This window comes from Ipomoea nil, unplaced genomic scaffold, assembly GCF_001879475.1.
Source record: "Ipomoea nil cultivar Tokyo-kokei standard unplaced genomic scaffold, Asagao_1.1 scaffold0642, whole genome shotgun sequence".
Taxonomy (NCBI): domain Eukaryota; kingdom Viridiplantae; phylum Streptophyta; class Magnoliopsida; order Solanales; family Convolvulaceae; genus Ipomoea; species Ipomoea nil.
In genome coordinates this window covers 5,599,212-5,617,905 of record NW_017617070.1, presented here as the reverse complement: position 1 = coordinate 5,617,905, position 18,694 = coordinate 5,599,212, and the positions used below count along the sequence as shown (strand labels likewise).

The 18,694-nt window shown below is 38.2% G+C and overlaps 1 protein-coding gene across 1 annotated transcript; it reads left to right on the top strand.

Moving 5' to 3' along the window:
* Positions 1–3,637: 3,637 nt before the first annotated feature.
* LOC109174648 (ankyrin repeat-containing protein At5g02620-like) lies at positions 3,638–14,225 on the top strand. The gene is made up of 3 exons (XM_019323921.1): positions 3,638–4,273; positions 12,075–12,490; positions 13,178–14,225. Exons 1-3 carry the CDS (start codon positions 3,766–3,768, stop codon positions 14,099–14,101), a joined length of 1,848 nt encoding a protein of 615 aa, XP_019179466.1. The 5' UTR covers positions 3,638–3,765; the 3' UTR covers positions 14,102–14,225.
* Positions 14,226–18,694: the final 4,469 nt, after the last annotated feature.

Genomic DNA, 18,694 nt, shown 5'->3' with positions numbered 1-18,694 from the left:
CACCTATTACCCATTTTGAACGTACATTATATCAAATTCTTCGTCTCACTATGAAGAACCCGAATCCACATTGACCCGACCCAAATTGGAAATGGATCCCGCATATATTTGTACCACAAAATAATCACTCAAAATATCATTTTAATGCTATTTTTTCAACAACCGCGACCACCGTTATGGTCTTCCGCGCGTTCCTTAGGCCCTCGCTTTGGAGGTCCAGTTGCTTCACCCTGCGGCGGCTGGTGGGCTTGCGGTTGTCGTGCAAACGAGATTTGTTTGGCCACCAAGAGATGTTTTGAGGCGATTTTTGTGAGGGTGTGTCTGGTGGGATGTCTTGAAGATTGGGGAGAGTTGATCACATCTTTTGGCACCGGCTTCTTGTAGTGCAGGGATGATTGCTAGGGCTCCGATCCAGAGTTGCTTGCGTCTGCCTCCACTACATCAAGAGCTGTGTAGCCCTTTTGAACTCACTTCAACTTCAAGCTTCAACAGATAGATAATCATCTAACAAATATAACCATAATTATGTTAGGATGCCTCTTAATTAGCTTAAATAAAAGGTGGTTACGTACATATATACATACCCCTCTGAGTTTAGCAGAAGTTGCCAAATGCAAACGGTATTCCCATCATTGTCTTGGGCGTTCTTGAGAGTTGACAGACACATCAAGGACCTCCATCAAATACCTGAGCACTTCAAACTGATTATTCAAACTCATCATCACGCATATTTTTCTTCAGTATAGGTATTTTCACTTTGTCTTTGAGAAATCATTGTAAAACATTATAAAATGTTCATAATGTTTATTATGATATGTTTGGAGGTTATTATGTTATGGATTAATGTTTTTATTATGTTTAAACTATTATGCTCCAATAATAGTTAATATTATTTTTATTAAGTTGAAAATAAAAAATTTATTACAATTAGTATTTATTTTGTTAAATAAAATATAAAAATACAATGTACAATATATATAGGGCATGATAGAAGAAGAATAGGGTTATCATGATAAGGAAAAAATTTAGTTTCTTTTTATAAATATTATAATTTTTTCAAATCATATCTTACATTTTAAATTTGATTATTTTTAGTCATCCATCACGTTCATCAATGGTTGAGAGTTCTAATAAAAAGAACATTATATTAATTTTAAAATTATTGGAACTTTAAAGTTTTTAATATTTATAAAAAGAAACTCACTTTATTGTCCTTGTTTCCCAACAATTCTTAGCCGTTAATCTACTCATATGTATGGATTAGATCAATGCTCACTTTTTACATGGGAACATGTTTACACACAAACACACACACACATATGTATATAGTTAAGTTCCCATGCGAACAGTGCTTCCCGTGTGGTCGTGCGGTCACGCGTCATTATGTATGCATAAAAGCGTCACAAAGTGTTCTAAAATGCACCATTAGGTGTGATGCATTTTTTGGTGTGCGGTGTATTTTGTGGTGCTTTTCTAAACACTCTGTGATACTTTTTATGCATATACCTAATGGTGCAATCCGCATAGACCACACAGGAAGCCCTCACCTCATTTGAACAAGTAACACAAACAAACGAACAAAAAAACACAAAAACAAAAGGAAAAAAAAAACAAAATTATGCGAGCAAAAATCTAATAAGAGACTCCGCGTCGTCTAGACAGCCCGCTATAGAACAAAGAAGACTTGGATCACAAAGCTAAAAGCTTGAAAGATGTTGGAATAAGCGAAATATTTTTTCAAGTTGACCCTGGAGCATTCATCCAAGCATGGAGCCTCGAGCGATTTCAATTGGGTCAAGCGTTTACTCTCTCTCATTGTCCACTTCTAGCAACTCAGAAAGTGGGGGACTGATGATGGATATATTGAAAATATATGGCCAAATAATAGGAACCCGTGGGTCTAGGAGCCCATCGCTCGGGCTCCAAGAAGATGACTCGAGTAGTCCAAGGAGAGCCTGGAGCCCGTATTTGGGCCTAGAATGATGAGCCTTTACTTAGTCCTATGGCCCACCGCATGGGCCTTGACTTGGTCTCAGGGCCCACCGTGAAATTAGTGAGTTAGGATTATTTAATTTTGTATAAATAGACATGCATTTGTCCTATTAAGACATCTTCATCGACCTTGTCTAAACAACAAATCATTTGTAATAGCTTTGCAATACAATTTAATATCTTCATCCACCTTGTCTAAACAACAAATCATTTGTAATAGCTTTGCAATACAATTTAATACAATATTTGGTCCCTGCGACCTTGCAATACTCATTTTTGCCTATTTATCTATCTGTTTACAATCCTTTTTATTTATCGAATTTATTGATTCGAACTACCCTAAATTAATTAAATCCATCCGTAGTAATAATTCATGAACTGAATTTACAATATAGGTATAATTAATTAATTACCTGTTGGGTAATATGGTTGTAAATCCCGAAATAATAATAATCCTACGGAAAGATTAATATTATATGGGAAAACAGAAAATTGGGAAGGAAAAGGTTGAGTGTTTGGGTATAGGTTTAGCACGAGTTCGAACACAAGGTTCTTTTCCTTAAAACCTTATTTGCTACCTCCCACAAGTGCTAGGAGCGTTGTAGCCTAGGTTTCCCAGGATAAAACGTGCTACGATTCCTTGTTTAAGCACCTAAACAAGGAACCCGGCAAACAAAGCAAAGCTGGAACACTGTATAAAACGTGCTACGATTCCTTGTTTAAGCACCTAAACAAGGAACTCGGCAAACAAAGCAAAGCTGGAACACTGGTTGGCTAAAAGAAGAGAGTAGAGGCAGAGTTTTGAGATGAAAAGCTACTGGAATTCCTTTTGTTTCTCACTGTGTAAAATGCTACTACTTCTACCTCTCTTTATATAGGGATGTTGGAGTGATAGCATTCAACATGGCCATTCCTTTTGTTTCTCACTGTGTAAAATGCTACTGCTTCTACCTCTCTTTATATAGGGATGTTGGAGTGATAGTATTCAACATGGCCATTAAATTAGTGTTAAAACCAATTGATAAAAATTGGAATTAAACCAGTATTATGCTCGCGAGCTCGGGCTTGATTTTAAAGCCTTTTTTGATGTCCTCTAGCTGGATTTTGATTTGCACCACACCCCCCCCCCCCCCCCCCCCCCCCCGCGCGAGAGAGCCTCTATGCTATACAATTCTACAAGCTTGAAAAGAGCTCATGTATATAAGGGGGGCAAATCTTGTTTCCAAACCAATGTGGGACAAAGTCCTACATTTTCCCTTCATTTCCCAACTTAAATGGGTCTACTTTGAGAATCAATATCTCATTCACCCATTATCCGTTTTGAGCGTACAATATATCAATCTCTTCGTCTCACTACGAAGAACCCGAATCCACTTTGACCCGACCCAAATCGGAAGTGGACCCCACTGATAATTGTACCACAAAATAGCCACTTAATATGCCATTTTATGCCATTTTAAGCTAATTTTTCCAACATTACCATCTTCATTTTCCCTTATAAATATGCCCTACTACTAGTTAAAAAAATTAAAATAATGTGGGAGAAGACCTACAAACAAGCAAGTCAAGCACAAACTTTTGGTAGTATATTCGAAAGCTCCACTAATTAATTTAAATAACACGCTTTAATAAATTATGAGAAGAAGTTTCCAAGTCGTCGCAGTTGTGGAAAACTGAGTCCATTCCCCCAATATTAAATTTCCCGGTTTCCCCACAGAATTGAACTCTTTTTTCTATCTCGCATGCAGCTCGATCATATCATATCATATCATCATGAACTCATCATCATTGCATGATAACCCGATGATGACGACGAGCCATGCTTACATGGACCCTCGCCATCGCGAGGTAGTTCTTCGGGGCGACCTTGCGGCCCTTCACCAGCTCATCCAAAGGGACGCCAACTTCGTCACGCAGGTCCTACCCGCTTCACTTAACACCGTCCTTCACCTAGCAGCGAGGTTTGGGAAGCTGGAAATGGCGGCCGAGGTGGCGAGGTCGAACCCGGAATTGGTGTCCGCCGTGAACGCGGAGCTAGAGACGGCTTTACACGAGGCCTGCAGGGAAGGGCATGGGGAGATCGCGAGGCTACTCTTGGAGGTCTGCCCCGGGGTGGCTTACCAGATGAACTGCCGCGAGGAGAGCGCGCTGTACGTGGCGTGCGAGAGAGGGAAGGCCCAAGTTGTGAACCATTTGCTCATCGATTTCCCGATGCTGTTGACCTTAGAGCTTGATTTGTCGACTACCTCTCTGCACGTTGCAGCTTCCTCAGGCCACACAGGTAAATCTTTCTTTTAATTTGTTGATCCATTTCCACCCTAAAGCACTTGTTGCCTTGTTGGACGGAGGCAGGTAAAGGTCAAGTCTAACACCAAGAATTATTAAACTGACAGAGGTCAGTAAAGTAGCCAAGTCTACTTTCACAACTAGCTATAGCGTTTGATCAAACAAGTTGCCGTCCCTTTGAATGAGCTGGTCTCATAGCCAGGTCACAGGACTAACTATAACCTTTTGACATAAATGGTAAGTGTTCGATCTTTCATTCTCAATGTTGGAAAAATTAGCTTAAAATGGCATAAAATGGCATATTAAGTGGCTATTTTGTGGTACAATTATCAGTGGGGTCCACTTCCGATTTGGGTCGGGTCAAAGTGGATTCGGGTTCTTCGTAATGAGACCAAGAGATTGATATATTGTACGCTCAAAACGGATAATGAGTGAATGAGATATTGATTCTCAAAGTAGACCCATTTGAGTTGGGAAATGAAGGGAAAATAATGTACTTTGTCCCACATTGGTTTGGAAACAAAATTTGCCTCCCTTATATACATGAGCTCTTTTCGCGCGCGCGGGGGGGTGGGGGGTGTGTGGTGCAAATCAAAATCCAATTAGAGGAGATCGAAAAGGCTTGATTTCAAGCCCGAGCTTGCGTGCCCCGGCACCTGCGGGCACGAATGTCGTCCGGAAATTGGCTGGCCTTGCGGGCTAAGTTATGCCAAACTTTGGTATCATTTTCCATCTAAACCGGTTCAGCCTGTTGTTAAATTCTGAGTTTAATCCTACTTAGTGGGCCTGTTGTTAAATTCTGAGTTTAATCCTACTTAGTGGGTGGCTGTTACAGGTGTTACACAATTGGTTTTAATACCAATTTAATGGCCATGTTGAATGCTAGCACTCCAACATCCCTATATAAAGAGAGGTAGAGCAGTAGCTTTTTGACATAGTACACGAAACTAAGGAATTCCAGTGCAGTTTTACTTCAAAACTTCTGCTTCTACTCTCTTCTTTTAGCCAACCAGTGTTCTTGCTGTGCTTTGTTTGCCGGGTTCTTTGTTTAGGTGCTTAAACAAAGAATCGTAGCACGTTTTATCCTGGGAAACCTAGGCTACAACGCTCCTAGCACTTGTGGGAGGTAGCAAATAAGGTTTTAAGGAAAACAACTTTGTGTTCGAACTTGTGCTAAACATATATCCAAACACTCCACCTTTTCCTTCCCAGTTTTTTCTGTTTTTCCATACAATAATAATTTTTCTATAGAATTATTATTTTGGGATTTTTTCAACCATATTACCCAACACTCAAAAGAGCTTAAAAGTCAAGTTTAGCACCCGGTGTCTAGAAAATGTGTGCCGGTATAAGGAAATAAAGTTGTGTCTTTGCTACTGAAGTATAACTTTTGGCGTAGTGGTAAACTCTTGATCCTAACAAGTGATATCAAAGTCAGGTCACTAGTTCGGAAGGTAAATTGTTGGGTGGAGGTATGTAAAGACCGTTATTAGCTATAACTTTTGGCGCAGTGGTAAGCGATTGATCCTAACCTAACAGGTATTATAGCTAGACTCATTCCTTCAAAAAAATAAAACGACACTCATTCGAAAAGTTATATATGGTTCATTACTAACCCATATTAATTATATATATATATATATATATATTTTAGAATAACAATAAATTAGTAACCCATATCATTTTTTTTAAAGAATAATAACAATAAATTTTGACATGCTATTTTATTAACTAGGATTTATTTAACAAATATTATTAAATATAAAATTTAAAAGACTAGTTAATGAAAATATTAAAAGTGTCACTTCACTAACAGTTCAGAAATAACACCAATAATACCCTTTCAAAAAAAAAAAAAAAAAAACACCAATAATACAAAAGTAAATCCAAAATTGGCTTTTGCATTCATATTGAAAAGTCTACGCCAATGGCCTACTAATGTTAAATACGGTAGTTATACAGTGGACCACGGTCCATAGTGTTATGTGGATCATAGTTGTCAAATGAAACTGTAGTAGAATTAAAATGATACTTTAGTGTTGCTAAAATGAAACTAGTTTGTGTGAAAAATGAAACTAAAGAACAGAGCCCATTTGATAATTTATTGTCAAATGAAACTGTATTATAATTAAAATGTACTTTAATGTTGTTAAAATGAAATTAGTGTGTGAAAAATGAAACTAAAATTCAGAAGCATACAATAACATATATTGTCAAATGAACGTGGAATGTAATTAAAACAATACTTTAGCATTATTATAATTAAACTAGTGTGTGAAAAATGAAACAACAAAATAGAGCTCATACAATAATGTATATTGTCAAATGAAACTGTAGTAGAATTAAAATGATACTTTAATATTGCTATAATGAAACTAGTGAGTGTAGAAATGAAACTGAAACCAGAGCAATATTGTCAAATGAAACTAAAATTAATTAGAATGATAGTTACTTTATGGACCACATTACTACATGGACCATGGTCCACAGTAAAATTTGCCAATTAAATATACACTATTATAAATGTAATAATTTTTTTGAGTTAATACCAGCCAAGGTCCCTCGAGTATAGTGGTTCCGCCACCTATGGTCCTAAACTTTTAAATCAACCCTCCGAGATCCTCCATATTTCAAAAATGACCTATCATAGTCCTTCCGTTAGTGTTTGTCGTTTGAACGGTTAAATGTGAGGGCATTATCGACATTTCACATTTTTCTCACAAAAAAAAAAAAGATTATAAAAACTTTTATTATTTTGTTTTTAATTTAATTAAACCCATTCGAAATAGTCAAATCGCCGTTATCAAAACGATGGGACGACGCCGTAGCGATGATCGGCGACGAAATCAGCAGAGAACCAACCAACTGCGTCAACACTTCTGCTTCTCTCTGAATCTTAACACTTTCGCCTCTCTCTCCTTCCCAACCAACTGCGTCGTGGAATTGCTTAGATCTTCGCCGCCTGTCATGTTTATCCCCAGAGGATATGATATTTCCAACGCAGCGCTCCAGTCCGGCACCACCCCTGCATCCAACGACGACGAAGAAACCTGAATGTATATCCGGAAGTATCTTTCGACGCCATCGCCGACGGGATTGACGTCCTCTGCGGCGTCCGCTTCACAGCGGCTTCGTGCTCCTATGCTGGAACCCTAATTTCACCCCCAAAAGGCTCTACCTCAACTACACAACCCCACTTTCTAGCCTCACAATAGGCGATACCCAATTTGCGGTCTAACAAACGGGTGGACCCTCAACACCCTGTGCTGGTGCGGCGGCGCATCTATTTTGAACGAACAAAATGTGTCATCGAATTCATCCGAATTCCAGTCAATTTCATCCAGGTCAGGGTTTACTTGCGGGGTCCTGAAATCCTCAAACAGGGTTGCGTGCTAGGGAATAACATCAATCGCCTCAGACCTAGAAACACAGTTCCAGAATGAATCAATGGAGGATATTAATGCCGGCGGGAACTTTGCTTGCGGGATAAACACCACCGGCTTTGTAATCTGCAAAGGAAGCAACAAAAATGGCGAATTGGAAGTGTCGTTCAATTCCACTTACGAGTACATCGGATTAGCGTTAGGATTAAACCACGGCTGTACAATCTGGAGAGTGAATCAGACCGTTGTGTATTAAGGACGAAACGATGCGCTTTCGAGTAGCGTAGCGGCCAGCGTCCCCTTTGAATCCATTGTTTTCGGCCCAGATTTCACCGGTGGATTGAGAACAAGCAATTTTTCAGTGGTTTGGGTGAGAAAAATGTGAAAGGTCGATTATGCCCTCATATTTCACGGCTGAAACGGAAAACACTAACGGAAGGACTATGGCTGATCAATTTTGAAACACGGAGGATCCCGGAGGGTTGATTTGAAAGTTTAGGACCATAGGTGGTGGAACCACTATACTCGAGGGACCTTGGCTGGTATTAACTCTAATTTTTTTAGTTCAGACAAAACACATATTTAAATTGAGTAATATTATAACTAGCTAGCTCATTCAAAAAAGTTATGGTTCATTAGTAACTTGTATCAATTATTTTTAAAAAAAAATACAATAAATTTTGACATAATGTTTAATTAACTAGGATTTTTTTTTTAAAAAAATATTATTAAATTTAAGATTCTACAGATGATGAGTTAATGGAGGATTAAAAGTGTCACTTCACTAACCATTAAGAAATAACACGACTTATAAAGCTATCCTTATCCCTGCAATACTCTCTCACTTTCAAATTTCAAAAGTGTATCCCACTTCTACATGCATCATCAAATTTGTAAATTCTTTATTATTTTCTCTACATCCCTGTAATATTCCCTCACTTTCAAAAGTGGTTCCACTCGCATTTTATATTATAAAGGAAAAAGGGGGTCATTTAACAGCACACTAAACTACAATTAGACCATCGAATTTAAAAACAGTGCAATTCGGATCCTAAACAACACAAAATCATGCAATTAGGTCCAAAATGACATGTTTACCTGAAAGAGCGGTTACCGATTTTTAAAATGATTTTAAAAGAGAAAATTACCGATTTGGTCCCTCGACTATGAGGATTTCACCAATTTGGTCCTCGACTATCAAAATTACTCAATTTGATCCTCGACTATGACATTTTTACCTGATTTGATCCTAAGTGTTATTTGCAAGTCAAATCTAAAGGGCAATTTTGAGATTTTTTAAAAAAGTATCTTCCTTCTTCTTCCCTAAATCTAAGTCGTTTGTTTTATATAGATATGTTATTTGTTTTCGATAGCAGTCACAGCTTCAATATGCAACCAAAGTGCTGTGAATCATCTTCATCAAGCTATAATAATCGAATGATGTTCAAAAATTTGTTGCATTGTGCCAACATCATTTTCATCCAGCTATAAGCATCTCCATTTTCGAACATCATTCGATTCTTATAGCTGGATGAAGATGATTCACTGCACTTTGGTTGCATATTGAAGTTGCGACTGCTATCGAAAACAAATAACCTATCTATATAAAACAAACGACTTAGATTTAGGGAATAAGAAGGAAGATACTTTTTTTTAAATCCCAAAATTGCCTTTTAGGGTTGACCTGCAAATAACACTTAGGACCAAATTGAGTAATTTTGGTAGTCGAGGACCAAATTGAGTAATTTTGGTAGTCGATGACCAAATTGGTGAAATCTCCATAGTCGAGGGACCAAATCGGTAATTTTCTCATTTTAAAAATAATTATAAATAAAATAATTAATTAAAATTAACATTTAAAAAAATAAAAAACCTAAACTACTGGCGGCTTTGTCACCATGGTCGGAGCTTGGCCATGGAGACGAAGACGGTAATTTAGGTTTTTTTAATTTTTTTTAAATTTAATTAATTATTTTATTTAAAATTATTTTTAAAATCAGTAACTGCTCTTTTTGGTAAATAGGTCATTTTTTGTCTAATGACATGATTTTGTATTGTTCAGAGACCCAATTGCATTGTTTTTGAGTTTGATGGCCTAATTGTAATTTGGTGTGCAGTTGAGTGACCTATTTCACCTTTATTCCTATTATAAATAAATAAATAATAAATAAATAAATAAATAAATAAGAAAATAAATTTCAATTGCAAACTTGCTATTATAGCAAACTTGCAAGCTACATAAGTTAACAAAATTAAACAAAAAAAAAAAAAAAAAACACATTATCTTTCACATCATTTGAAAGGGGCTCACTTGTTGAGATGATGATAACCTAATAGATCAGAAGAGCAAATCCAAATTAGCTTCAAATTCATGAATCAAAAGTACAAAAATTTCCTTTCAAAAAAGAATAATAATTTGTCAGCCGTGTAAGCAGGCAAGCAGCAAAGCATGAACAACTGATGCGGCAAATTAAAACCACACAGGCTTAATCAAATTAGTTTTGCGTTCATATTGAAAAGTCTACGCCGCCCCTGGCCTAATAAGGTTAAATATACAGTGATACCACCTACTTTATGGACGTATTACACCACACGGTTTGGACTGGCAAAACATGGAGGACTTTGGTACAAATTAAATATTAGAATATGAATCATTATTGAAATCAAATAATTAGACTGTAATGAGTTTTATTAGTTTTGATGTAGTCTGTTTGGTGGTAGGTAGAAATTGGAATAAAACTAAATAAATGTGTGACTGGGTGATTTTTTATTTTATTTTTTTTTTTTTTTGATTTGTGAGATTATTTATTTACATTCTTCTAAAAAGTTGAACCCCAATCCTAAGAGCCCCCCACATTCTGATCCGACAAAGCATTTGAGAGAATGTAAATCATGATAACTCAACTGAACATGAACCACAGAAGCTAGACCTTTGCTTATTGCGCACAAGGAGCCCCCTCACTTTGAGAGATTATTTATTTACATATATTTTTGGAGGGGTGAATTAGTAATTTTGTGTGCATTTAGAATCCTAATATTATTATTTGCGAATGATTTTAGGAGGTAAGGAGTATATTTTTGGCAGGATTAATGTATTTTTGGTAGGATTATATACTTCCAATTTTATACGTGTGCACTCCATATTCCATCCATGTTCACTCTAGTATAGATTCGTGTGCATCTGGGGGCTAAGGTATGCCGTATGTGTGCACTGCATTGTAGTGTTATGTGTATTCCAAGGTTGTGTGCGCGCTTCTATTTCAGTGTGCACATTGAATTCAAGTATGTTGATTGTAGTGTGCACTGAATCAGACATCGTGTGCAATGATGATTTGTTAGTGTGCATGTCGTCATTTATGTCAAGTCGTATGTTGTTCTTGTTTTTGGGTTCATATGTGCATACTTGTGCTATTGTGTGTGTACTTATGTATTGTGGGGGGGAGGGGGGGGGGGGGGTTTAAAGGTATGCACTTGTGTTGATTTGTCTCATTTGAGGGGTCGCAACTACGCCGCTCGACCACAAGGCCTTTGGATGTGAACTCAGTCATTAGTGCACAAAAATTTGTATATATATGCACAAATATATTAGACATTACCCACATTTGTCTTTGTTATTTAGAAAATAGGCTTAATTGTTTGCTTACATAGAAATAAACAAATTAAAGAAGAGAAAAAGATGATATACACGAACTTATTTTGTTATGTAGAAAAATATGTTTATTTTGTGGTACAAATAAATGTGGAGTTCACTTCCGATTTGGATAGGGTCAAAGTGAATTCTCACTTTTCGTAGTCAGACGAAAAAATTGATATATTATACACTCAAAACAGATAATGAGTGAATGAGAAATTGATTTTCGAAGTAGACCCATTTGAGCTGGAAAATTAAGGTGGAAAGACTTTGAAAATGCACTTGTCTCATATTGGTTTAGAAAGTAGATTTGCACCACTATATATTCAAATCTACAGGGAACTTGAATCATATAGCACAGAAGTTTTCTCTTGCTACGCCTATTGTTCTAGAATTATTTTTCTAAAAATTAAATTCCATGCAATGAGCAATCCCATTTAGCTTATTTGGATAAACAATCAATATGAGTGTTTGATCAATTAGCTTTTTCTTCCAAAAGGTTGAACCCCAACCCTAACGGCCCTCACACTCCGACCCTAAGGTTCCAAAATGTTAAAATTCAGAAAGTTGTTCAAAGTAACTTTTTTCATCAGCTTTTTGAGAAAATCATTTTACATTAATTACATATAATCAACTAACAACTAATTTATCAAACAATTTTCTACAATCAGCTAATGCTATCAACAAATCAAATTAAACTCACTAACCCGCTATTTACCAAAGACCCTATAGTGTTATTCAGCGTGTGTTACATATAAACTAAACAACGTAAAAATTTGCAGACATTGTTAAGGAAATATTAAGAGCACGGGCAGAGTTGGCATCAAAAAGTGACTCAAATGGGTGCATTCCGTTGCACCTAGCATGCAGCAAAGGCCACTTGGAGGCAACGAAAGAATTGTTGGAAGTTGACAGCGACCATTGTTTCCGGCAAGATAAGGAGGGGCGGACACCCCTGCACTGGGCGGCAGTCAAAGGGCGAGTTAATATTATCTATGAATTGATAGGCGCGAGTCTGGAATCTGCTCATAAGCTTACCAATCATGGAGAAACTGTTCTGCACTTGGCTGTCAAGAATAATCAGTTTGAAGTTCTCAAGTATTTGATGGAGGTCCTTGATGTGTCAACTCTCAAGAACGCCCAAGACAATGATGGAAATACCATTTTACATTTGGCAACTTCTGCTAAACTCAGAGCGGTACGTAATAAGCACCTTTTATTTTATTTTATTTTATTCAAGTTAAGAGGCAAATAACTACTAACTAGTACGTGCTATTGGGCGGAGGTGGATAAAACGCCAAGTCTATTAATGGGTTGGTAAAAGATTATTGGACACAGACCGCTAAAGGGTCACAAGTCCAGCACCTTATCTTTTAAAAATGTTATTACGATTTATAACGAAATAAAATTAAACATTCGCTATGAACATAGCTTTTGAGTTTTGACTGTGTAGTGGAAGCAGAATTGTTGGATAGGTTCCGATAAAGGGCCAGGTCCATCATTAGGTGTATAAGAGATTGTTGGGCCGTGATTGGTGAAGGGCTAGTACCCAGCCTCTCTAAAATGGCAATTATATCGTGGATCTTGGACTAATGCACAGAATTTGACTTCATAATAATGTACAAAATTTATGTTCATAATGCACAGAATTCATGTTCATAATACACATACACATAAACACGATATAATGAATATGATTTCTGTGCATTATGAACATGAATTTTGTGCATTATGAACATGAATTTTGTGTATTGGACCATGATCCACGATATAACTATTGCTAAAAAATATGATGACAGTCTATAAAGAAATAAAATTGAGTTCTATAGTTTTTAACCATGCATAGTGGTAAGCGCTTGATCCTAATTATGGGTATATTTGTTAGATGCTTATCTATCTGTTGAAGCTTGGAGTTGAAGTGAATGCATTGAACCGAAAGGGCTACACAGCTCTTGATGTAGTGGAGGCAGACGCAAGCAACTCTGGAGCCCTAGCAATCATCCCTGCACTACAAGAAGCCGGTGCCAAAAGATGTGATCAACTCTCCCCAATCTTTCAAGACATCCCACCAGACACACCGTCACAAAAATCGCCTCAAAACATCTTTTGGTGGCCAAACAAATCTCGTTTGCACGACGCCTCCTCCCCGTTCCGCAACCACAAGCCCACCAGCCGCCGGAGGGTGAAGCAACTGGAGCTCCAAAGCGAGGGCCTAAGGAACGCGCGGAAGACCATAACCGTGGTCGCTGCTTTGATCGCCACCGTTTCATTCGCCGCCGGGGTAAACCCTCCTGGCGGGTTCAACCAGGAGACAGGAAAAGCACTTCGAGGACATGCCACGGACTTCAAGGTGTTCTTGATATGCAACATCGTTGCCCTATTCCTCTCCCTAGGAATTGTCAACGTCCACGTTAGCATCATACCTTTCAAGAGAAAATCCATGATGAGTTTGATGGTGGCTACGCATAAAGTATTGTGGGCTTCGACCATGTTCATGGCGGCGGCTTATATATCCGCCATATGGACAATCATGCCAGATGGGAAAGGGACTAGGTTGGTTTTAGCCGAGGTGGTGACTATAGGGGGTGGCTTCACAATGATTGTGTATTGTGGTTTGGGGTGGCTGTTGATTAGGCATTGGTTTAGGAAGCACAAATGGAGGAAAACCAAAACCAAGAAACTCACAAATGGGAGCCCCAATAGTAGTGTGAGCCGTGTTGAAGAAATGAAGGATTTGGGGAAGCATAGTATAGAGACTAGTAGCAATTCAGATGTCGAAAGCTCGGATCAAGGTTACCATTTATACTAAGGTAGGTAATTTTAGAGTCGGTAGTATATTCATGTGCATTTGATTATATTAGCTCAACTTTGTTAATGGGTATTGTATTGTAATTGTACGTAGATATAAGAAGTTGATTATATATATATTTTTTGAATGTTATTCTCTATCAGAATATCTGTTCATACATACTTTCTCAATCTATATATTGAAGCACACAGAGTCAATGTCCTCACATTGGGATTCGAACATGAGACCTCTCATTTGAGAGGCCATAGTAGGGGTCTAAATGAGCCGAGTTGTTCGCGAGTCGCTCGGTCAAAGCTCGGCTCGAGCTCGAGCTGAACTCGAGCGACTGTTTATTAAATGAGATAAGCTTGAGCTCAAATATTTTAGGCTCGTGAACTCGTCGAGCCGCTCGCGAGCCATAATTAAATAAATAGATAAATATTATATATATATGGTAAGGATCAATGACTATTATTGACTTGTAATTAAAGTGGAGTTGTAAACTTGTTTTGAGTTTTAGAGTCTTTAAATATTGAAGTTTGGACTTTTAAATTTTTTAAAGTTTTTATTATTTATGTATGGATAAAACAATGTTTATTATTAATTAAAATATGAATTCAAATATGTCAAAATCGAGCCCGAGCTCGAACAATCGAGCTGCTCGAGCCGGTTCGAAAAATTGTCGAGCCGAGCTCGAGCATCATTTTTTGAGCTCGAGCTCGACTCGGCTCGTTTACACCCCTAGGCCACAATTATGCTGCTCGACCACAAGGCCTTTGACAAAAGTTGATTATATTATGTCTGTTATTTAGGCCCTTTTTGGTAATAGACAATTTTGACTTATTTGACCATTATTAATTGTTTGACTTGGTTAAATAATCAAAATATACGAGTGTTTGATTAATTAGCTAAAATTCAAAAAGCAACTTTTTATCAGTTTTTTAAGAAAGTCATTTTGCATGAATCAACTATTAGCTAATTTACCAAACATTGTTCTACAACCAACTAGTCAAAACTACTAACTCAATTAACTAACAGCTATGTACCAAACATTCATTAGTGTTTTGGCATAAGTGGATAAGGACCAACTTTTTAATTTTCTATTTCTTTAAAAAAAACATATAAAGAATAGCTTTTAATAAGCTTTATATTTTAATCAATAATCATACTAACTTCCAATCATAGCTTTCAGTTGATGTAGATTTAATAGTCGTGGATGGCTGCCAAGGAATCAATGTGAATACAATATTGTGTTTATGGATTTTCTCTCACTTTCACTCAATTATCTAGATGGCGTATGATGAATTAATTGAGCATGGGATGACGGGAGAACTTTAATAACCACATCCCATCAATGTATTAAGGAGGTGTTTGGTTGAGAGGAAGAAATTAAGAAAGAAAGGAACTGCAATTCGGTGGGGAAAGAATAAGATAGGAACAATGTAGGAATTCAAATTACATTGTGTGATAGAGAAGAATAGAGTTATTGGAAATAAGAAACAAAAAAGTGATATAAAACCTAAAATGTCATATGTTTAGCCAAACTCCTTATTTGAACCGACCTAACTCGTCCCATGCACATGCCTAGCTAGGGGGAATGTATCCTTACCACAAAATGAAGAAAAAGTATGAGACTGCAGGTGTCTTTGAGTTGCAAATTCACTTGTTACCAAAAATCATAGTTTAATATCCTTTTGACTGGAACCCAGCCCCGCTCGTCATCATGAGTACTTTGAGCTGGAACTGTCGTGGCTTGGACAATCCACGCACAGTTCAACAAATTGTGGACCTAGCGTCCTGTAAGAAGCTGGATTTTGTGTTTTTGATGGAGACCAAGGTGGGACAGATACATGCAGAACGGGTCCGTGTCAGGCTTGGGTATGACGGTCTGTTTTATGTTGATAATAATGGGTTAAGTGGTGGAATGGCTCTTTTTTGGAAAAAGAATAATACGGTCAGTTTGTTAAGCTACTCGCAAAATCATATAGATGTGGAAGTCAATTTGTCCAATAAGTTATGGCGTATGACATGTTTCTATGGTATCCCGGAGCGGACTAGGCGGGAGGAAACTTGGGATTTGCTTGGCACTCTGAAGAGTAGATCCTTGTTACCCTGGGTGGTGATAGGATATTTTAATAATCTCCCGTATCAGCATGAGAAGAGAGGGGGAAATCCATACCCTAATAACCTGCTACGGGGTTTCAGGAATGCTGTAGATGGTTGTGGTTTTTTGCAAATGCCGATGAGAGGCCATCAATTTACGTGGGAAAAAGGAAAAGGGACGCGAAATTGGATAGAGGAAAGGTTGGACAAGGTTTTGATAACGAATGATTGGGGTGTTATGAATGAGAATGCATGGGTGGAAAACATACGGATTCGGGCCTCGGATCACTCGATCCTCTTCCTTAATATTAATGCAATGTGCATGCTAAGGGAAGGGGGGCCACGGAGGTTCAGGTTTGAGATGGCTTGGTTGTTAGATGAAGGATGTAAAGAAGTGGTTGAAACGGCCTGGCAGGAGGGGAGAACGGAAGGATTGCTGTATTGTCAGCAGTTGTGTGGAGAGAAGTTGATGCGATGGGGAGGAGATCAATTCCATAAATTCGGTAAACGAATTAAGCAGTTACGGCAGAGGCAGGATACTATTCGAAATAGACGGGATCCGGTAGCCCTAGCTGAGTACCAACAAATCGAGAATTCCCTGAAACAGATTGAGGCCCAGGAGGATGTGTTTTGGAGACAGAGAGCCAAACAACACTGGCTTCGCGGAGCAGACGCAAACACAAAATTCTATCACAGGTATGCCTCTGCTCGTAAGAAAAAGAATTTTATTACTTGTATTAAAAGTGATGCTGGTGACTGGGTGGAGGGGAAGGATATGCACTCGACTATTCTGAAATACTTTGAGAATATTTTTGCTTCTAATGGCTTGGATTGTGATGATCCACTTTTTGATGTTCTAACCCCACGGGTGACAGCTGCGCAAAACATGGTTCTTGACCGCCCTTTTGAGACTGAGGAAGTAAAAGCGGCCATTTTTTCTATGTTTCTGGATAAGGCACCGGGCCCGGATGGATTGAATCTGGGTTTCTACCAGTAGTTTCGGGAGGTGGTGAGGGGGGGGGGGGGGGATGTATCTGGTTTTGTAACGAATGCTTTGAATTCTTGTGTATTCCCCGAGGGTTTGAATGATACTAACATTGTTTTGATCCCCAAGAAAGAGGTGCCTGAGACGGTAGCGAATTTAAGTCCAATTGCATTGAGTAATGTCATATATAGAGTTATGGCCAAGATGATAGCAAATAGAATGAAAACGCTCATGGGAGGACTAATCTCAAAATCCCAGAGTGCATTTATTCCGGGAAGGCTTATCACTGATAACATCTTGGTGGCGGCTGAAGTGGGACATTATTTAAACAGAAAACAGTGTGGTGTAGTGGGTTGGAGTGCATTGAAACTGGATATGTCGAAGGCCTATGATAGAATGGAGTGGACATTTCTTAAAAGAATGTTGACCATTATGGGGTTTAGTGAGAAGTGGATACAACTTATTATGTTGTGTGTAACGACTGTTAATTATACTGTAATGGTCAATGGTATACCAGGGGGAAGCGTGAAACCCACCAGGGGCCTCAGGCAGGGGATCCTCTTTCTCCGTATTTGTTTATTATTTGTGCAGAGGCTCTCTCAATGATATTACAGTATGAACAAATGGCAGGATCAATACATGGGTGCAGAGTAGCTAGGGGGCGCCACTTGTATCACATCTGTTTTTTGCAGATGACAGTTTCCTATTTTTTAAAGCGAATATTCAAGAGGCTGGTGTTATTAGGCAATGCCTAGCAAGGTATGAAAAGTTGTCAGGCCAGGTGGTGAATTATAATAAATCCAATATCTGCTTTAGCCAATTTTGAAAAATATTTGGGCCTACATTCCTTTGTGGGAAGGAATAAGAGGGCTGTTTTCTCTTATGTGGAGGAGAAGATCAGGCAGCGGATTGGTCCGTGGAGTAAAAAGTTGCTATCTCAGGCTGGTAAAGAGGTGTTATTGAAAAGCGTAGCGCAATCTATGCTTACCTTCTCAATGAGCGTTTTTTTGTTACCTAAGGCAGTATGTCAGTCAATTGAACGAACTATGAATAAATACTGGTGGGGGAATGGAAGAGAGAGGGGAATACATTGGAAAGCTTGGGACAGGTTGTGCGTCCCGAAGAAGTATGGTGGTATGGGTTTTAAGGAGCTTAGGGCTTTTAATCTTGCTATGTTAGGAAAACAGGCATGGCGTTTTCTAACAGACCCAGGAACGCTCGCAGCGAAAATTTATAAAGCAAGGTATTACCCCACAACCAGTTTTACTGATTCTACTATTGAAAATTGCCCAAGTTATTGTTGGAGGAGTATTATGACATCACATGCAATGGTAGTCTCTGGGGTGCGTAGGAGAATTGAAAATGGACAGACAACTTTAATATGGGGACACCCGTGGCTACTAGATAATCTAAGCCCTTTAATCCAAACAGAGATGCCAGAAGAGTTGAGAGAGGCACGGGTCGCAGGTTTGATTGATTTACAAACACACACATGGGATCCACATATTTTATCTGACCTGTTTATT

Bases quoted from the DNA above. Each gene is read 5' to 3' on its own strand.
- LOC109174648 (XM_019323921.1), top strand. From the start codon at position 3,766: ATGAACTCATCATCATTGCATGATAACCCGATGATGACGACGAGCCAT. The intron at 4,274-12,074 runs GTAAATCTTTCT...AAAAATTTGCAG, and splicing joins AGCTTCCTCAGGCCACACAG to ACATTGTTAAGGAAATATTA. The intron at 12,491-13,177 runs GTACGTAATAAG...TATATTTGTTAG, and splicing joins CTTCTGCTAAACTCAGAGCG to ATGCTTATCTATCTGTTGAA.